Genomic DNA, 21,433 nt, shown 5'->3' with positions numbered 1-21,433 from the left:
CCACTGATAATAATAGTAATAAAAATGCGTAGAGGATTTTGCTTGATTATAGGGGAAATAAAGAATTATTCAAAATTATTAAGCTGTTAAACCATGTATAAGTGAATGAGAAAGTAACTTTAGGCATTTCATTTTAGGGAACTTGCGTAAAGTAACAAAGGATCTTTAATTCTCATAAACAATAGAAAAACAAATGCAATGTCTTAACATAAATGTCCATCCATCCATCCATCCATCATCCATCCATCCACAGTTGTGGTCAGAAGTTTTCATACACTCATCATGATTCTTCATCATGATTGTGCACAAGATTGATTAAATTATTATTATTGGCTATCCCAGCTGCCATAGGGCAAGAGGAAGGGTTCCCTCTGAGCAGGTTGCCAGTCTCTTGCAGGTTAACACAGAGAGACAGAAAACCATTCTTTTAATAGGTGGTGCTATAGGTTTTACAGTGTGTTTTAACTTGACAAGACCAGAGCCTATTAACCTTTTGTCGGTGATCATGATTGACTATAACTGGTCATTTCTCTGTACCAACATAAAAAGGATTTGTTTGACAGCACTATTTGGATTGACTATAAAACCTTTCTCCATAATGCATTTTACTTGTCTGTGTGGCCAGCTGCAAATTTCAGTTGAGCTTAAATGTGACAATTTTGGAGCAGGGTCTTCTTTCTTGGTAGGCACCCTTTCAGTCCATGGCAGGGTAAAACAATGGGAAGGTTCAAGTAACCGTGAAGATCAAAGAAGGACTATTATAGAGTTACAAAAGTTGGGAAGGTCTCTTGGACCAACTGCAAATTCCAATATCATCAGTTCAGACAACTGCATGTAAATACAAGTCGTTCAGATGTGTCACCACTTGACTCACTCTCAGATGAAAGGAAACTGGTAAAGATATTCAGGCCCAAGAACCACCAATGCTCAAGCCTGCCATGAACTGGAAACTGCTGGAACACTAGAGTCACTGCTCACAGTCAAGTGAGTTTTGCATCACCATGAACTAAAAGGGTACCCTGCTCCAAAATTTACATTTTCAAGCTCAACTGAAATTTTCAGCTGCCCACATGGACAAACCAAATGTCTTCTGTAGAAAAACTTTTATGGTCAAATGAAACTGATTGAGTTCTTTGGCAACAATAACAAGAGGTATGTTTGGAGGCGTGAAGGTGAACCTTTCAAACCTAAGAGCACTGTACCAGCTGTCAAGCATGGTGGTGGTAATATCATTCTTTGAGGCTGTTTTGCTGCCAGTGGTACTGGTACACTGCACAAAGTTGATATAATAATGCAGAAGGATTGGGTGTTACAACAGGACAATGATCCCAAACACACATTAAAACTGTATTCTGAATAGATAAAGCAGGCTAACATTAAGCTTCTGCAATGGTCTTCCTAAAGCCCCGACCTCAACCCTATTGAAAAATTTTTACAATATGTTTAAAAATCAGCATCAGCCACAGCAGCAGGACAACTTCTATTGTTTTAATAATAATTAAAAAAAAAAAAAACAAAAACATCTGACCAATCACAGATGTGTTTATCACTCAGCACATCCCCTGAGTGATAATCACAGATGTGTTTATCACTCAGGGGATGTGCTGGTGTTGACTGTTGACTTTTTAGGCGGATGCCAGGCTACATGGTGACATCATAATATATCATGCATAATTCAGATTATGCATGATATAGTAATTTACAGAGAAAAGCAGAGATGGCCTCAGAGTCTCATCTCTGCTTTTTGCAGATGATGCGGTTCTGTTGGCTTCATCAGGGGGGGGCCTCCAGCTCGCAGTGGAACGGTTCGCAGCCGAGTGTGAAGCGGCTGGCATGAGAATCAGCACCTCTAAGTCTGAGGCCATGGTCCTCAGCCGGAAAAGGGTGGAGTGCCATCTCCGGCTCAGGAACGAGTTCTTGCCTCAAGTGGAGGAGTTCAAGTATCTCGGGGTCTTGTTCACGAGTGATGGGAGAAGGGAACGGGAGATCGACAGGCGGATCGGGGCTGCTTCTGCAGTGATGCGGACGCTGCACCGGTCCGTCGTGGTGAAGAGGGAGCTTAGCGTAAAAGCGAAGCTCTCGATTTACGGTCGATCTACGTTCCTACCCTCACCTATGGTCACGAGCTTTGGGTAGTGACCGAAAGAATAAGATCGCGAATACAAGCGGCAGAAATGAGTTTCCTTCGAAGGGTGGCTGGCCTCTCCCTTAGAGATAAGGTGAGGAGTGCGGCCATCCGGGAGGGGCTCAGAGTAGAGCCGCTGCTCCTCCACATCGAAAGGAGCCAGTTGAGGTGGCTCGGGCATCTGATTAGGATGCCTCCTGGCCGCCTCCTGGGTGAGGTGTTCCGGGCATGTCCCACCGGGAAGAGGCCCCGTGGTAGACCCAGGACACGCTGGAGAGATTATGTATCTCGGCTGGCCTGGGAACGCCTTGGGGTCCCTCCGGATGAGCTGGAGGAGGTGGCTGGGGAGAGGGAAGCCTGGGCTTCTCTGCTTAGGCTTCTGCCCCCGCGTCCCGGCCCCGGATAAGCGGAAGAAAATGGATGGATGGATGGATGGATAATTCAGATTTTTTTAATTTAAATTGGGTGTTAAAGTCATGAGATTAAAACAATATGAAGCTGTCCTAAGGTGCACATTTGGAAATTTAAAATGAACTGAAAATGATACCATGGTTTAATTGTTTGTTAAACGGGTCATTTTGACCTGTTGGTAAGTGATTGGTTGACAATATGACATCATGAATAAGAATCTTCATGGCCTAAGATATACCTGTGTGCCAAGTTTGGTTGCTCACCTCCCAGTTGTGTAGGAGAAGTTCACAGACAGAGATTTTGTGTATTATAGAAAGATATCCTGCCAATCAAGGGGTCAGAAGGTTTTCACAAAAATGTGACTTTTAAGATGATTTTCGGTACAAATAAATTAGACCATGGGTTGGACTCTTCATATCATTAGGATTCTTATAATACCAAATATTACAAATTTATTCATCAAGATTGTACTTGCATATACATTAAAGTTCAGTTATCAAATAAGCTTCTAAAATATTGAAGCAATTGCAAACAAACAAAAATTAATGAAGTACTATCATTGGGAGTATATGTTTCTTTATGAAAAGGTGTTTTTAAGTAAATGAGAAAAGGGGCAGAATAGAATGTCAGCATGTCTCTATCTATGACACAGAGACAGGTAAGGCCAAGCAAGAGAAATACCAAAGATCATCCTGCATTTTAGTTTGTACTTCTTTGTTCTGAAGTGAGTTGTAATTCAGCCTTTAGAATAAAATTAAAGGTTGTACTTCAAGAGAAGGTGTTTCTTCTATTCTTTGTTCAGTCTTTCTTGATCAAAATGTTCAACACATGGTCACATGTCCATGCTGTTAAATCGATTACCATGGTCTTACTCTGGGTTTTAGGGCTTTAGTTGTTATTTGGACATTGTTGGTGCTAGCAGGTTTAAGGTTAATTGAGAAGGTGCTGTTAGGCAGTGCTGTCCTTAAGAATGTGAGGTACTTTATGTTGATTTATGAATTTATTTTAAGTTTAATGCATGTTAAAAATATAGAAGGTTCTTGAGTTCAAATGCTGATATCATGGCAGGGATGCAGCTTTACTCTTCTGCTTGAATTTACTTGTGATAAGAGGTACCATGATATTACATCTTCCAGCTCTCTAAGGTCATAAAATTAAAGCCTTCTTGGTTTGGAAAATGTTGGCCTTTTTTAATGTATGAAGAACATCTTGCTGTCTTTGTGTTTATTAGAATTTCTTCTAGGAAATCTGCTGGTGATTTCCTGCATTTTTATGCTCAGTACAAAACTCCTCAGTTGGGATTTTTATTAACAAAAGCTGTGCAAACCTACAGATCCTAACAACTAGGCAATCATTCAGTATGGAGTCTCACAATACTAGTGTGGAAATATGTCATGCAAGATCACAGTATTCTGCCTCATTTAGTTTCAGTAGGCACCATTATGGAGTCAATACAGATCAGAAAGAAGACTTCAATTTAGTGACAGAAACAACAGTAATAAAGAGTAGATTAGAAAGGCACTTAAGATGCAGTATCCCTCTACGTTCAGAGATTAAAAGCAGAAAGAGATTATTACTATTTACACACTTAGACTGAATTTGTAACTGAAAAGGAAAACATGAAAGTCAAAATAGAACAGATTTTGTGGTTACTGTTTGGCAGGTCAGGTTGAAGTAGAGAACTATATTCTCCATCAATGTAAAACATTCACTTTTAGAAACTTAGCTCTTTAATTCCAGATTTAAATGTGATTAATAGCATTCCAAAAAAACTAATTCCAAAAAAAAAAAAATCAAAAAAGAAAAAAAACAATAAAAATATTCCTAGGAGATGGAGACAGGGCAAATCTTACTGTCCAATATGCTACATCCTTAGGAGAAAAATGTCAGTATGGAATTGGTGGTAAAACTAGAACTTTTTTTTTAATCTTTTTTGAAGCTACTTTTTCAGTATTCACATTTAATTTTTGTGGTTTTAGAAGAACAATATAGCTTTTTAAAAATTCTTTCTAGGATATTTAGAAGGTCTTTTGTTGGTGTATAACCTACTGTAATGAATGGATGAATGAAAGGCACAATATTGCTCTCTTTAAAACTACTAGACTCTTTAACAAAAATACACTGCTCAAAAAAATAAAGGGAACACTTAAACAACACAATATAACTCCAAGTAAATCAAACTTCTGTGAAATCAAACTGTCCACTTAGGAAGCAACACTAATTGACAATCAATTTCACATGCTGTTGTGCAAATGGAATAGACAACAGGTGGAAATTATTGGCAATTAACAAGACACACTCAATAAAGGAGTGGTTCTGCAGGTCGGGACCACAGACCATTTCTCAGTACCTATGCTTTCTGGCTGATGTTTTGGTCACTTTTGAATGTTGGTGGTGCTTTCACACTCGTGGTAGCTGAGATGGACTCTACAACCCACACAAGTGGCTCATGTAGTGCAGCTCATCCAGGATGGCACATCAATGCGAGCTATGGCAAGAAGGTTTGCTGTGTCTGTCAGCGTAGTGTCCAGAGGCTGGAGGCGCTACCAGGTGACAGACCAGTACACCAGGAGACGTGGAGGAGGCCGTAGTAGGGCAACAACCCAGCAGCAGGACTGCTACCTCCGCCTTTGTGCAAGGAGGAACAGGAGGAGCACTGCCAGAGCCCTGCAAAATGACCTCCAGCAGGCCACAAATGTGCATGTGTCTGCACAAACAGTTAGAAACCGACTCCATGAGGATGGCCCGACGTCCACAGAGGGGGTTGTGCTCACAACCCAACACCGTGCAGGATGTTTGACATTTGCCAGAGAACACCAGGATTGTCAAATTCGCCACTGGCACCCTGTGCTCTTCACAGATGAAAGCAGGTTCACACTGAGCACATGTGACAGATGTGACAGAGTTTGGAGACGCCGTGAAGAGCAATCTGCTGCCTGCAACATCCTTCAGCATGACCGGTTTGGCAGTGGGTCAGTAATGGTGTGGGGTGGCATTTCTTTGGAGGGCCGCACAGCCCTCCATGTGCTCGCCAGAGGTAGCATGACTGCCAATAGGTACAGAGATGAGATCCATATGCCACAGTGACACATATGCCAAGGTATTTAAATTGTTCAGTCTCTATCCTAAGGGGAAAACTGCCATAATTGAGTTTTATTGCCTTATTGTTAATCAAAAACAATTCGCTTTTGTCTAAATTTATTTTATACCCAGACATTTTTCCAAAATTATCCAGCGTCTGGAGTACTACAGGTAATGACTTAAACGGGTCAGAAATATATAAAAGCAAATCGTCAGCATAAAGCGAGACCTTGTGGTCAAATTTGCCTCTACGAGTGCCCTGTATCTCCCCACTGCTACGAATCCCAATAGCAACTGAGTCAATTGCTAAGGCAAACAGGAGTGGGCTTAAAGGACAGTCCTGCCTTGTTCCACGATACAGCCTAAAATATTCTGAATATTGGCCATTTGTTAGCACTGAAGCAAAGGGACATGTCGGGTCGTGGTTGCGGCTCTCTCCCGCTGCCCCTCTTACCAGGCAGCAGTGAGACCAATCAAAGCAAATGCACCTTGATAGTAATTCCACACTTTACAAAAACTTACTGGAGATGAGCAGGTTTCGTTTCCAGGATTTGTTGAAGCACAAAGTTAAACAAAGCACAAGAAAGCAAAAAGCCCTCCAGAGAGTGAGTGCCTTGGTGCCGTTGCAAGGGTGGTAGAGAAAAGCAAAAAAGTAAAAGTCCAGAGTTTAACAGAGTATAAGAAAGCAAAGAAGCCCCCCGGAAGTAAGTGCCTTGGAGCCGCTGCAAAAGGGGAGAGAGGAAGAGCAAAAAGTGCACTAAAAAAGAGAGCTAAAAGAGCTAAAAAAAGAGCTCTCTCCCAACTTTGCCTCTGCCTTTTATCGCCCAAACTCACACCTCCCCCTGCTGTTATCAGGAACAATGGGCATAGTAGGATGCTCCCAATCCACAATGAGTTTGATCCTCATGCATTGGCTCCAAGGCTGTTATCCGGACTGTCATAAACAAACAACTTTTCCACGTGAAAACACCTCCCACCGGAGCACTTCTATCCATATTTTCACATTACTAGAAACACTTTTAGGGCAGTCTTATCTCAATACACAATTTCTCCCTTACATTAATACAGTAGCTCAGGTGGAACTTCAACTCCCCTTTTCAGGACACACACTCCCCGCTACCAGACCTCCACACTGGCAATACTGTGTCAAAAGTGCACTGTGTACAAAGGTGAACCTCTAAATATGAATGAGTGCAGTACTACCAGTGGAAAAAACCCAAGGACCTGGCTTAGGAGGCCTCAGTCCTTTCCACTCACCTAAGGCATGCAGTTTTCCAGTGTGTGAGTGACAATATAGGTGACATATAATATATATTGTGACCATTAATCCAGTGTGCGTGATTAATATATGTGACAAATAATATATATATATATAGTGTGACCATTAATCCAGTGTGTGTGATTATATATGTAACATTAAATGATATAAAAATATTGATAGAAAATACTGATGTCGAATGATAAAAATACACCACAGACATTTGTATAACAGTTTTATCCAAAAACAAAATAATGGGCCAAAACCAAACTTCTCCAGAGTGAAAAACAAATAATCCCAATTAACTCTATCAAATGCCTTTTCGGCATTCATGGAAATCAAACACTCTGCTACACGGTCGTTAGATGTGTAAATGATGTCAAAGTTTCAAATCCTTTTGAGTGTTTTTGCTCACCTGCATCACTTGACTGATACAGTGCTAGACCATACTTTCTCATCTTCTGCAAGGTAAAATCAGTGGATATACAGTGAACCCTCGTTATAACGTGCTTCACCAGTTTTTTATGCCTTTTTTTTTTTTTTTAACAGTGTATGAACGCGCATCGTGTTCTGCGTCCTGATTGGCTGTCAATCAATCTCCTCTGTCCCTCGTCTCTGTCCAGCACAGAATGTGTTCAGCTTGAAAACAGGTTTTGATCTTTGGTTTCCTTCTATAGTACTGTATAATAATTGTAAAAAATAAAGCTGACTACTTCGCGGATTTCGCCTATCGCGGGATATTTTTGGAATGTAACCCCCGTGATAAACTAGGGTTCACTGTAATGACTTCAACTCCCCATCAGAGCGAGCCATCTGATGAGAAGAATAGTGATGTACAGATATAGCCAAATAATTTGGGATCACTTGGAAACTCTCTTGTTTTCCATGGACACACGCATGAAATTTGTCTGAAAAGAAATAGAAAATGAACAGGAGATGCTGAAATTGTCAGTTAGAAATAATGATTTTAATGGAAATGATCAACATGTTCTTCAAACTTTGTCTACAAACAAACAAGCCACATTTTGCAGCAATCACAGCATGTCAGACCTTAGGCATTCTAGCTGTCTTTTTTTAAGGTAATCTGATGACATTTCACCCCATGCTTCCTTGAGCATCTCCCACAAGACGTATTGGCTTGATAGAGTCTTCCTCTATACAATACGGTCAAGCTGTTCCCACAACAGCTCAATATGGTGAAGATTCAAAGACTTTGCTGGCCACGCCATTAAAGTCAGAATTCTGGCTGACTACTTATTTTTTGAATACTGACACATTTTGTTTTGGGTCATCATCCTGTTTTAGGATGAAACTGGCCTCAATCAGGTGCTGTCCCCAGGGTATGGTGTTGCAAAATCTTTTGATAGCTTTCCTTCCTCAAGGTCCCTTCCACTCTGTACAAATCCCTTATTTTACCACCTCCAAAGCATCCCCAGGCCATCACGTTACCTCCACCATGCTTGACTGATGGTATTAAGCTCAGTTGTTGCACAAATGTTCTTCTGTTTGATCCAAAGACCTCGAACTTGGACTCGTCTGTCCACAACACATTCTTTGAGTCTTCCAGTGTCCAGTATTTGTATCTTTGCCCATCTCAGTCTTTTCTGTTTATTGAGATATATCTTTTTCTTGGCAATTCTGCCATGAAGTCCAACATCCTAAAGTCGCCTCTTCGCTATTGATACTGACACTAGTGTTTGACAGGTGCTATTTAGAGCAGCTGCCAGTTGATGACCTGTGTGGCATCTTTATCTTAAACTACACACTCTCAGATAATTGTCTCCTTTTTCAGATATTTGTCTCCTTTTCTGTCCTTGTTAGATGCTGCTCTTTGAAGGGAGTAGTTAACAGCATGTTAAGAGATTTAAGGTTTCCTCGCAATTCAGCATTTAGCAGCCTTTATTTCTAAGCGCAACAACGGACTGACAGGTCTCTAAAGAAAGTTCTCTCTTTTTGGCCACACTGAGCGAACTAACCTAAAGAATGCCTCGCTCCCTTTATTGCTCCCTTATTAGTACAACAGTTTTCAGTTGTGCAGCAAAAATTGCAAAAAGGTTTTTTTAACTAATCAGTTAGCCTTATAAAATGATTGATTTAGCAGCCATACCAGGAGATTGGTGCAGAGGACTGACAGTTTTTGATAATAGGCCTCTATGCAAAAACGTATATCAGTCTATAAAAATCATCTGATTAATTTTAAATATTTGTGAAATGATACAGTTTGTTATGAAATTGATAAAATTCTTTGTGAATTGCATAAAAATCTGTTTTTCTTTGTAAAACAAAGAAATCTGCAAGTGATCCCAAACTTTTGAGCACTAGTGTATATATAAAAACTTTAAATCTATGAATACTGTTGTAAATGTATTAGCAATGCTTCTCTGGCAAACTTTTCTGTACCCTGTCTCTCACTGCCTGTTTCCATCAGGTTTCAGACAGAGGAGGAGAGAAGTGCTGTGGGAGTCGAGTGGTACTCTGGGGACATGCCCTCATCTGACGGAGTTCATTCCCTGTGATGATCCTGCCTGCTACCTGTGGCAGGTCCAACAAGAGGGAAGGTGCATTCCCACCAAAAACTCCTGTGGTCCTGGAACTGCGGTCCAGAATATGACCTGTGTCAACACTAAAGGTAATCTTTCAGATATTCTTCATAGAGGAACTGATCCTGTCAAATTTTAAATGCTTCTCATTGTGACAGAAAATTACCCATTTAATTCAGTTTTTTTTTCTTCTAGGTAGTAAAATCTACTAAAAAGAATAATTAATATTTAGGAATAGAGAGAATATCCAAACCACCTTTTACTAGCTTTAGATTTAGTTTTAGCTGAACTTCTGGAGCATGCCAAGCCCAAGGCATCTTTAAGGCAAGGACTTTAGTGGCTAAAGTCCCGAATTGCCTAGTCAACAGAAACCGGACTCATAACTCCAAAAATAAAAAAGACAAAATAACAAGGGTTTGCCTAAAGTAAGCGCAATGACAGAGAGAAGAACTCCAAGAGAACTCCACAAAGTTAAACAAATATCCAGGCAGCAGTAATCACCAAAGCAGTGGCTAGCAAACTTTAACACAAGTTCAAAGCTGTTTGAGTTTTCTTTCACATCCCAGATGAGCCCCCAAATTGTTACTTTCCCAAAATAGGGTAGGGATGTAGGGAGTAACTACAAAATGTCCAGGTGAGAAAAAGAGTCAAACAAGCCAGTTTATGAAATTAGAGTTCAATTCAATTGAATTCAATTTTATTTATATAAAACCTAATCACAACAAACAGTCACCTCATGACCCTACAATAATTACAGAGAAAACCCAACAATCAAAAATGACCCCCTATGAGCAACCACTTGACGATAGTGGGAAGCAAAAACTCCCTTTTAACAAGAACAAACCTCCAGCAGAACCAGGCTCAGGGAGGGGAAGTCATCTACCACGACCGGTTGGGGCTGAGGGGAGGGACAAGACAAAAGACACACTGTGGAAGAGAGCCAGAGATTAATAATAACAAATGATTAAATGGAGAGTGGGGTATAACCAGAGTAAAAAGAGGTGAATGAAAAGAAACACTCTGCATTGTAGAAACCCCCCAGCAGCCTAGGCCTATTGCCTAATCTTAAAAATTGTTATTTATAGTTCAACTTAAAGACATGGCTGTGCTGCTATTAAAACAAAGACATCAACAAACCATTTGTTAGCTGGTAAAGAAAAGGCTAACTTTTGGTCTAAAAAAAACAAAGCAAAACAAAAAACCCCACCAACTATTCACTAGTAACTCAACACTATCAAAGCACAAAGCAAGCATGCCACTGAAGCTCACCACACTAGTTGGCCCACATTGAGAGAGATCAACTCTTCTCCAGTTTTTATACCGCCAGGTGGTTCATTGCTGAGTGAAACCAACTGTGCACTGGCTCCACAGGAGAAAGGGGCATCAGCGAAGTCAGGTTAGAGAGCAGCACTACACACACAGTAGGCCTGTTAGGACCGTAACAGTATGTCACATAACAGTATATAGTCTCATGGTTGGCAAGGAAACAAATGATCATATTTACTACAATGTCAAGATATTCCTGTAACAATTTCTGACCATCCTTATCAAATGTGTTCTACAAATTACTGTACACAATAAACAAAACAGTACTAACTATCCAGAATCCTTTTATATTTGATATGATTATTTGCTATTGTTTAGTTGTAGTATAGGCGCTTGTATTTTCTTTAACTATAAACTACATATAAATATACTTTTTAAAAATATATAATTATAATTACACTAGAAATTCATCAAATTCATAGTAGAGCCATTAGTGCTATGGTCATGACATGTAATCTTATCAGCTATGCAGGAACTATCAGGTATAATGTGATCCATTGTGATCAGCCATATCCTCATGTTTGGTGGGGAAATCAGCATTAACGGAGCATGCATTATTCATTAGGAACCATCATCAAGTTTGTGGGCTCAGAAAACATTGGCCTGATTAAAAGTCAGAATTGCAGCTTCCTACCAAGCGTTAATTGATCATCTCCACAGATTATAAATCTAATTGCACCCTTTTTGCCTGTGTTTTATTATTCTGTCAAAATGGATCGTGTGTGTGTTTCTCAGGAAGGCAGTGCGAGGTCCAGATAAATTAGCCTACAGGAGAGTCTAATGAGTTTTGACAGGATAGCTAAGAGTGGGAGCTTTGCCAGGTTTTAGGAAAAAGACTCATGAAATTATCCGTGGTGGATTTTTGAGGAAACTATGAAAAGTTGGTCATTGTTGCTTCCTTAATTGGCTTAAGATTCAAGTATTTTGAATTATTTTCACACAAAGTCACAGCCATGTCCCGGCTGGGTTCTTAAGTGATGCAACACTACAGTGAAGAACAGCAGGGATACAGGAAATTAATAGCATGGCACTTTGTTTTGAAAAAAGTCTCATAGCTAATACTGTATGGAAGAAAAGATGATAAAATTACAACATTATTATAATTTCTAATTCTTGCATTTGAATCTGAAAAAGGTAGGTTCGGAGATGAGCTAAATTTGCTTGTCATATTAACATAAAACAAATGCACAAGTATGAGAAAATGGCCTGCTTTTTTATTTGATAAATACATGTTAGAGAAATGAACACCTCTGGAAAATGTGTACAATGTATAACACAATGTATAACAAAAAATAGTTTTGGCAGAAAGATGATCCTTGTGTAAAGGATTTGACAATGAAAAGAATCTTACATTTTCACATTATATCACATTTACATTATTCAAATCTGCTCTTATGTGTTTACTGAATCACATAATAATGGCACCAAGTAATGTAGTGAAACCCAGTACTGCTTGGTTTTTCCTTATTTGAATGAGTGATGGCAAAGAGACGATTAGACAGACAGAACAAGTTTTGTTGCTTTGATTATTTTGATTTATTTATTTTTGTGCAAAGATCTAAGTGACTCCCTCTTTGATCGTGACCAGGTTTCTCTCCAGAGAGAAAATGTTCTTAGCTGTTAAAATTTAGCAGACCTTGGAGAAAGTAACTGCTAATTACCAGACTGTCTGCACATTCAGACTCATCACGTTCAAGCTCTGCGTCTAAGCTGTTGCACAAATAAAGATGATAGACACTTTGTCTGTTGGAAAGAAAAGGCATAAAGGCAGGCTTGAAAAATAAAGTGCTAAATAAAGATTCCAACAGTCTCAAAAACTGGACTAACTGTATTTAATATTGATAATGCCACAGTTTCTTCAAAGCTTCCACTAGACAAAGCTTCCACTAGTATCCCCACCAAAATTTATTACAGAAGAAGAGTTGAAGCAGGTCAGCTCAATTTAATGAAATATCTATATTTAAGTGTTTGTATGTACATTTGTGGTCAGAAGTTTACATCCACTCATCATACTCATGAATATCATGGCAATTTTGGGCGTTTAGTTATTTCTTTGAACTTGGAATGATTGTACAGGGGTATTGTTGTCACCCCGCTGGGCAGGTGGTGTGGACACCCAACTTTGTGAATAATGATAACTCGAGAAAGATGCGACATATGATTTTTCAAATTGATACCATAGGTGCATCTGCTAAAAATCTCAGACAAGTTTGATTGTCGGCAACCTTCAGAGGTCACGTTTCCTGAAAATCTTTTCCAATTGATACCATACTTGTATGTACTAAAAATCTTGGATGATGTTCAAATTTTGGTGACCTTGACATCAAGATCAGAAGTCAAGTTTACTAAAAAATCTTGTGAAAGCTATGGCTTGAGAAGGAAGTCATATAGGATTTTTTTAAACCATGTGATATGTGCATTTACTCAGGAAGGATATCATATAGCCTTCTCATACTGATAGCTTAGCTGCATCTACTGACACTGACACTTTGGCATGTGGCAACCTTGATACAATTCATGCATTTTTTATTTGGCAGGTTTCTCAATGGTGCAGTATAATATGTTCCAGCACCACTCTTCCAGTCTTTTGACAAAATGACATTCCAAAGCTTTTTCCCAATTTGCATTCAGTGAATTTTCATAATGATAATAACCATCTGGCTGTCAGATTGCTGTAAGTGTATGGATTTTCAGGCCAGGGCACAATTTGATAACAGAACTGTTAAAAGATGTTCCACGCTTATTGTTTCAATTTAGATTTGTTTGTCTTTTATGGGAACATGGCCTGGAACGTTCTGTCAATGTTGCTGCAGTTTGTAGTCAAATAAAATGAGGTTCAAAGGACTGACTCAAATGATGCATAGATTTCAATATGAAATGTTTATTATTATTTGTTACCAAATGGGGAGAGTTGATGCTTTTAAATAGACTTTTGACAAATAACAGACAATGAAGTATAATCACTGTTTGGTCATGTATGCTGGCATGACAATGCACGTAAGAATATATTGTGATTAAGACAGCGTTTGCACATTAAGGCTTAATAAATTGTGTTTGCTTCTGGTCACATATGTAGGTATTTCAGGGGTGACTGACAGACAGTAATCTTTTTTTTTTTTTCTTTTTTACATTGATATGTAAAATTTACATTGATATGTGTTTCAACAGCATTTGTGGCCACTGCAACACATAAAATCCTTTTTTTAAATGACTGTGAATGTTACTTAGTATTGCCAATACTAAGTGAAACTCACCCACCAGAGCTCCCAGAAGTGAAGCTTGTTTTGGGACAAACAAAATAATAGTACTCATTTCCTTATAGAGTTGGAAGGACATATTTTTATGTTCCTGCATGCACTAATAAACATGCCAGTAACAGAAAAATCACTGCATGATCATTTAAAGTCCACAAAGCACCGTGGTGTCAATTATTGTCCGTAGACTGATCATATACTGTACATTCCCTCCCATATGCCAAGAATCTCGATTACTTTTCAACTTGAAAGCCTTTCTTCAATATTCTTTTGTAATGAAGAAGACAATGCTGTATGTTTGAGGTAAAATATCACACATCATACACATTATTATGTTTTATATAATAAAATATTACACAGCTAACCCTTTTGGGATGATCAAGTGGTTTTAAGAATCTACTGGATGTAAGTACAATCGCTCATCTGATTAGTCACTCCATGGCATATAACCTATAAAAGCTAGCATGTTACTGAATTGAGTAGAATGTTAGTCAAAATCCTCAATGGTCATAAAGGAATGTCCAACTATAGTTCTTACCATAATAATACCAACAGAAAGTGACTGTATTGTCAGTGGTTTGTATTTATTATGATTTTAGCATGGTATAGTGAATAAATTCGCTGAGGCTCATATGCACCGCATTATGATCTACTGAGTCCTGGTAAACTAAAGATTCAATTGCGAGGAGGCTGAGAGGTAGCACTGGTGGCCACCAGTATTTTTATTATTTATTTATTTGTAATGGTTATCAGTTGAACTCAAGCAGTATTTTTACATATATTTAACTAAAGCTCTAATCAAAGCACCTAAAATCCAGCAGAGGAGGTGGATGGTTAATGACATTAACTGCAGTATCTTCGGGTTCCTGCAGTGCATTATAAAGAAACTTTGCAGTAGAATTTTACAGTTCTTCTTCAGTCCTGTGGAGAGAGCAATGGGGATCTGGAGCTTAGGATGTAGGAAGATTTAGACCGACTGCGGAGAATACCTGCATACGTATTCACTGCTGCCTGGGTTTCAATCATTTTTGTTCTGACAGGTTGAGATAGGCAGAGAAAATGGATAGGCAGGAGTAACATATCAGCAGAGATTAAAGGATTGTTTGCAATAATCTGATATGCTGTCAGAAACAGTAACTAGCTGTGATATTTGTAGATGCACATGCATTTTCTTTCAATAGTAGCAGCTTATCTTGTAATCATTAAATCATAAATACATTAGCTGACATAGCTATCTTTGTCTACAGAGGTGGTGTTGATTTTGAGGAACTCTTCAGTTTCATCTCTGCTGTTCGAGCTGGATTTAAGTTATTTATGGATAACAAGTGAAAGTTTTCTGGTGAAAAAAGAGAGAAAACAGACCCTGTCTACACTTAATCTTATCCTGTCTTACCCTGTCTTTTTAATTGGAAGATTGGAAGGAATTCACAAGTCAGTCAGTCAGTGCCCATTCAATTGTCTAGTTTCAGAGTGTCCCCATTTTAAGCAGAAGTCTTTTTTCCCCCCTCTCATTAAAGGTGATATATACATCATTGGGACATTATATACAACCAAACCCCTCAAGCTATGCTCCCTTCTGTTATGTTTAAAACCAGAAAAGCTGTGTACACGAGAGCCAAACAATAAAGCATGGTAAAATGCAATAAGTTACATTTTGCTGGACAAAGTCTACCTTCCACCAATAGTGCTCTGTCCCCAGTTTTTTAATTAAAAAAGCAATTAAAAAGGTTTAATTTAAATATCTCTTACATTTGACCCGAATTCCACTTTGGAGAAGAGGATGAATCTTGTGAATAAGGTGGCTGGGGTTACTTCTGTCAAGCTAAACATCAAATGGAATGTTGTGAAATGTAGTGATGTGCCAGGTGCCCCAGAGATTTGTCAAATAAATAAATAAAATTCTCCCTGATTGAGTAAGCATTTTGTTCCCAATTTCCCAGCTTAAAGCAAATCTGCATTCCAAGTCTGAAGATGCATGAAATTGTTTGAGGAAAGTCTGAGCCTATAGAGAGCAAACAAACTGCACTTTTCTGACAACATTTATCTGATGGAGATATATATGATTATCTAGGGCTGCTCAAGCAATCATGAAAAAAAAAAATCTATATCACCTAATGTGTGTTTCCCATGCAGGATAGTCCAGGATTTTAGTGCAACAGAAATCATTTAGGTATGAATGACGTGGAATTAAGTGATACAAGGGTGTTCAAGGGCAATTTGGCTCCTAACCAAAAAGATGCTCCAGAGGAATGTTTTTAGGTTGAGAAACATAGAACACTGTTGCTTTTCTGATGAATCATTCGAGTGCATCGCATATTAAGATAATATATCTAGCCCTCTTTTAGTAATCATTCGCTTCATGAGACATCTATTATGTGTCGAGCCACTTCAGGTTGAGCAGATAAGACAGAGAGCAAACGCAGAAAGGTTTAGTGGCTGAATAGCTGTGCTATTGCATTTGAAGTCTAGTTATATGATATGGTTATTTTTACAATCAATATTATAAGTGTGCTATGTTTTGTATAAAATATGTTTTGGTCTTAGTGGCTTTTTTTATTATATAGCACATGACAACTGCATGCTTAAGGATTTCTGTGGAAGACAGAGACAGATATTCCCATTATGGACTGAAAAACCATGCAAACTTCTAGCTTAATTATATTAACAAAAGCTAATTGGAGTCAGGGGAATCCAATCAGTGGAGGTAGATTTGAAGTGTAAGTTGGGGCTACTTTGACTTCTAAAAAAATACTTGACAAATTTGGCTTTGCTGTCCACAAGATTCTGCTGATTACCCACGCACATAAAATGATTCTTACAAAATCTGTAAACAAGAATGATTGTTTTGCATAAACTGAAAAATCTCATAGATCTGAGAAATTCAACATCTAAATGCTTTTGACTGCTTCTTGAGGCACACAAGTGATCGCTGTTAACCGTAAATGAGGACACTGACACGCCACAGTGCTCCAGTGAAAAAGTTAAGTGGACTGACAAAACTAACGCATAGAATCATATTGGTCCACTCTGAGCCCACATTTTGACCCAGTGCTGTGGAATTACAAAGAGTTTGGCAAAGCTGAAGAACATCATCTGAAGAAACTCATCCCAGACATTGACCTGTTCTGATCTGAGAGTAACTATATTTTTTTTGGAGGGACCTGCTGTTGAAGTTGGTTTGTACTGTTATTAAAAACCAAAATGTCATTGGCAATGCCAGTGGAAATTTTTAAATCTGTTGCAAATAAAAACTTAAAATGCTATCTTTATTTGCACACGATTAGCTTAATCCCATTGTGTTTGACTATACTTATATGTGACCAGTCAACCAGTTACACTGGTAAAATAACAGAAATTGTACCCATTATTCAAAAAATATTGTAAAGAAATATACATTTATAGCAACATTTACTGTTCACTTCCTGAACATCACATTAACTTCTTGTAATTAAGAGGTCCAACGTGTTCAACTTGTGGATTAGCAAAACAAATTGTCAGAATACCAAAGTTTTATAAGGACACTATTCCTGTAAACTAATAAGCACAGTTTTAAAGAAATAAAAATCAAGTAAAAATTATTTGCAACTAAGTCAGTATCTTTCCTATCCACCTTTTAACTGCTTTAATGAACAGCAGTATCAGTATCTTTTTTGACATTGTGTCTCATAGCCTTGTACCACTTCACATTTTTTAATTATTATTTTTTAAACATAGTAAAACTGTTACTGAGTGCCAAATCTAAATGTGTTCATTTATTGCATTCTACAGTTTCTATTTTGGGCTGTAAACTAGCTCAACAAAGGGATGTGATACAGTAGCGGCACCCTCAAGCTTTTTGACTCAGTGAAGTTGTTTTGACAGCTCCCACTAATTGCACGGTGACTGAAGTAGCTGGTGCAATTTCTTAAAGTAACCACAGAACACGGTGCATGCTGTGTACCTATGACAGGCAATCTGTAGCTTTAAAGAGTATACACACCAAAGATCTGCAGAATGTGTGTCATGACAACTGCCAGTCATTTCTGACCTAATAATGCTAACCCAACTCTGTTGAACCAAAAGGTCAGCAATATTCAGGTAATAATAATACATTCTGGAATCAGGTGCTAAAAGTGACTATAACTTTTGCTGATGGTGAAATGTTGAAGCTACACATTTGACAGGTGGGTAAAGCATAGAAAATAATTAGTGACCCAGGCTAGTTTGTTGGATATTCATTTCATCCAGTGCGCCTTGTTTACCCCACCACCACCACCACCAGCAGCAGCAGCAGCAGCTCTACTTTAAAAGCTTCCTGCACAGATTGCATATGATTATTAACTTTTAAGCAAAGGTGAGGACTTTTTTTTTTCCAGTATCTACTAGAATAATAACAATGAAGAAATTAATTGGTAGGTGGGCGAGCAGAATAGAAATCATGTGGAAATTGCATGCAGGAGGCAGTGATATTATATCTGAGTAAGAGCCCCAACTACAGATTCCTGTATTAATAATGCAAAAGGACCCCTAGGGCAACCATCTATTTGCAGAGCCCCCCACCCCCCACCCACACACACACACACACACACACACACACACACACACACACACACACACACACACACACACACAGTAGTCTCATACATAACTCACACAGAGACAAAATACATAAGTTGTGACTTTGGATTCATGTTATCATGTCAATTTTCTTTAGGCAGTTTTTTCAGGCAAGGCTTTGTGAGTCTTTTGCTACTTTTGTTTGCTAATATATGCATTAAACCCTTTTGATTTTCAAAAAGAAAGATTGTTGAATTACTGATTTTCTGTTGTTTATAAAAGCACAGTAATTCTACCTTTGACAATAATGCATCTGTTTTAATCTTTTTTTTTTTTTTTTTTTATAAGCCTGAAGCCCATGTCAGATTTTTTTCCTTGAGTGTTTATATTCCTCTTTAGGCATGAAAAAAAACAAAAAAAACCCAATGCAATTGAAATTTTGTTTATGAACCTATGTGTCCACTCAGCTGAACACCATGTGTTTGACTTTTGAACCAGAGAAATATGTATTTAACAAACCGATAACAGAAAATTATACTGTATCCTCAGATCCACTGTCACTATTGCTAGCACTGAGTAATCTCAATCCTGTTAATTACATTCAAATAACAAATAAAAATAACAAAAACAACTTCCCATGACTGAGCAATAGGTAGCAGTGTATGGGATGATGCACAGTCATCCACTGTGTTGGGTGATATGCCACTGTAACAACAAAACACATGGATATACAAGAGAACAGTTTTTGAACAGCTGACCTCTGCAGTGACCGCTATGCATGAAAAGGGCTAAACACACTGGCCTTTGGTCCAGCGTGCTTATCATAAGCCGACATGATACTTCTGTCTTTGTACAGTATGAATACAAAACAATGGAACATTGTATCAAAATGTTGTCACTGCCCATAGTGGGTGGCAAAAAAGCAAACTGTTATTCTTCTGCTCTTTCTGTAAAGGTAGCAAAAAACAATACATATTACCTTTACTTTAAGGTGAAACTTTTTACTTTGCATTTTCCATTTAAAGCTTTTTTTTTTTTTTTTTAAAGTTGTTTCTGTGTCTCATTGCACATTTTTGCATGTTTAGTGTGTATTGCTCTAAATGCGGGTCAGTGAGGTTGATTCACTGAAATATATAGTGCATGCCCTGTTCTATTTATGCTGTCTTTGCATTAAGCATGCATACCTGAAATAATTACCTGGGTAGGAGTCATGGCAAATCAGAACAGTGACAAAGAATTCCCACACAGCTTACTGTCAGTTCAAAACAATAACGTTAAAGATCAGTGTAATTTCTATTCAAGTGCTGCAGACTAGTTTAGAGATAGATCATCATGAGAACTGTATTCTGAGTACCTAAAGTTTATTTCTGGTTTAAAATATAATTTTACTGAACATTACAATAATAACCGCATCACCATCCACCATCCTTTACTTGTCAGATGTTATGAAGATAAACTTGCTAAGCAAATGTTTCTGCATGATTTGTTTGGTTGTTTTTTTTTTTTTTTAAACATTAACATCAGATGGAAAAATTTCCATCTTATGCCTTCTTGGATATGTGTTGGAAAGTGCTACTGTGTCCCATAATGTAGCCTCAGGTCTTTATCATTACATTTAGCAGATTATTTACTCCTGCTGTATGCATCAGCTGCTTTGATGGCTGGAGATCTCATATGCTTTGACTTTATGGCCACAAGGTTTCCAAACTCCCTGAGGGAGTCTTTTACATCTTTCTGATTTAAAAAAAAAAATAAAAAAAAAAAATGGGGGAAAAGGGAAAAAAAAAAAGACAAATTGATGACAGATCTGCCCTGGGGTTGTTATGGTTAAACTATATTCGCGATCTGGTAGCAGGGTTCACCCAAGTTAATGATTCTGCTCTCTGTGAGTGTATATCAGAAAACAATGCTTCAGATGCTGCTGGCATTGTTTTGACAACAGGATGGCATTCCTGTTTCTGAAATTGATCTGTCTCTCTAGGACAGAGACCTTAGAGGAATCTATGGCAAACTCTTTGTGAGATCAAAAAAGAGATACAAAGGTATCTGTCTGTATATCTATCAATCTAGTAATATGTTATATATTTAAACTGCATAGTGTTTAACAAGAAATCATAAAAGTATGGTATACTGGTATGCCATAAGGTTCCCAAAGCTACTTTTTCAGTCCCCATGTTATCTAGTCACGTCTGCATGTCATAATTCTCTCTCTCTCTCTCTCTCTCTTATTGATGTTGTCATAGGCAAAATGTTTGAGCCACTCATCATGATGCATCAAACATATTTTCTTTTTTTTTCATTTTAATCTTTGACCTTATTAAAATCAAGTGAGAACTGACAGACATGTGTAAGGGCATGTCTTTTTCAGTTTTATTCCCAATCCATCTCTTATGTTTTTTTGAGTACCTTTTTTTTTTTTTTTAAAATACCATATCAGTGATGATGACATTGTGATATAGAAAAGAAAAGCAAGACTTAATACGCAGCAGTGTATAGAGGACAGCAGTGAAATCTATAGTTATCTTGCGATACATGTGGAACATCTTAGCCAGCCTCTCCAGCCATCTGGTATGTTTTTTTTTTTTTGAGAATATGTATTTTGCACCAGTGTAATGGATATGTGTCAGAAAAAGTGCAGCCTTCTGTATTTTGTCTGCAAAACCTTAGCTAGAGTTTACATCAGCAGAGAGCAGTTATAGTGACACCATGCAAATATATTGACAAGTATTTTGACCATCTTGTTTGCAAAAGGCAGTGACAAGGCCATTACATTTTAAGTGACATAAATACTTGCAGGTAGTTCAATTTCATGGGGTATTGCTTCCAGAATTGCACTTACTGCATTGCAGACCTTACAGATGGATCAAAAAGTCTTAAAGCAACCTCGATAAACTTGAAAAAA

General features: G+C 38.1%; 1 protein-coding gene across 1 annotated transcript in view; it reads left to right on the top strand.

Moving 5' to 3' along the window:
- Positions 1-21,433, top strand: part of thsd7ba (thrombospondin, type I, domain containing 7Ba) — a 115,587-nt gene that overhangs the window by 18,889 nt on the left and 75,265 nt on the right. Inside the window, exon 5 of the mRNA XM_030758123.1 lies at positions 9,304-9,504. Coding sequence (XP_030613983.1) covers positions 9,304-9,504 — 201 coding nt within the window. The remainder of the gene's footprint in view (positions 1-9,303; positions 9,505-21,433) is intronic.

Source organism: Archocentrus centrarchus, chromosome 21, assembly GCF_007364275.1.
Source record: "Archocentrus centrarchus isolate MPI-CPG fArcCen1 chromosome 21, fArcCen1, whole genome shotgun sequence".
Lineage (NCBI taxonomy): Eukaryota > Metazoa > Chordata > Actinopteri > Cichliformes > Cichlidae > Archocentrus > Archocentrus centrarchus.
This window is presented reverse-complemented; position numbering and strand designations above follow the sequence as displayed.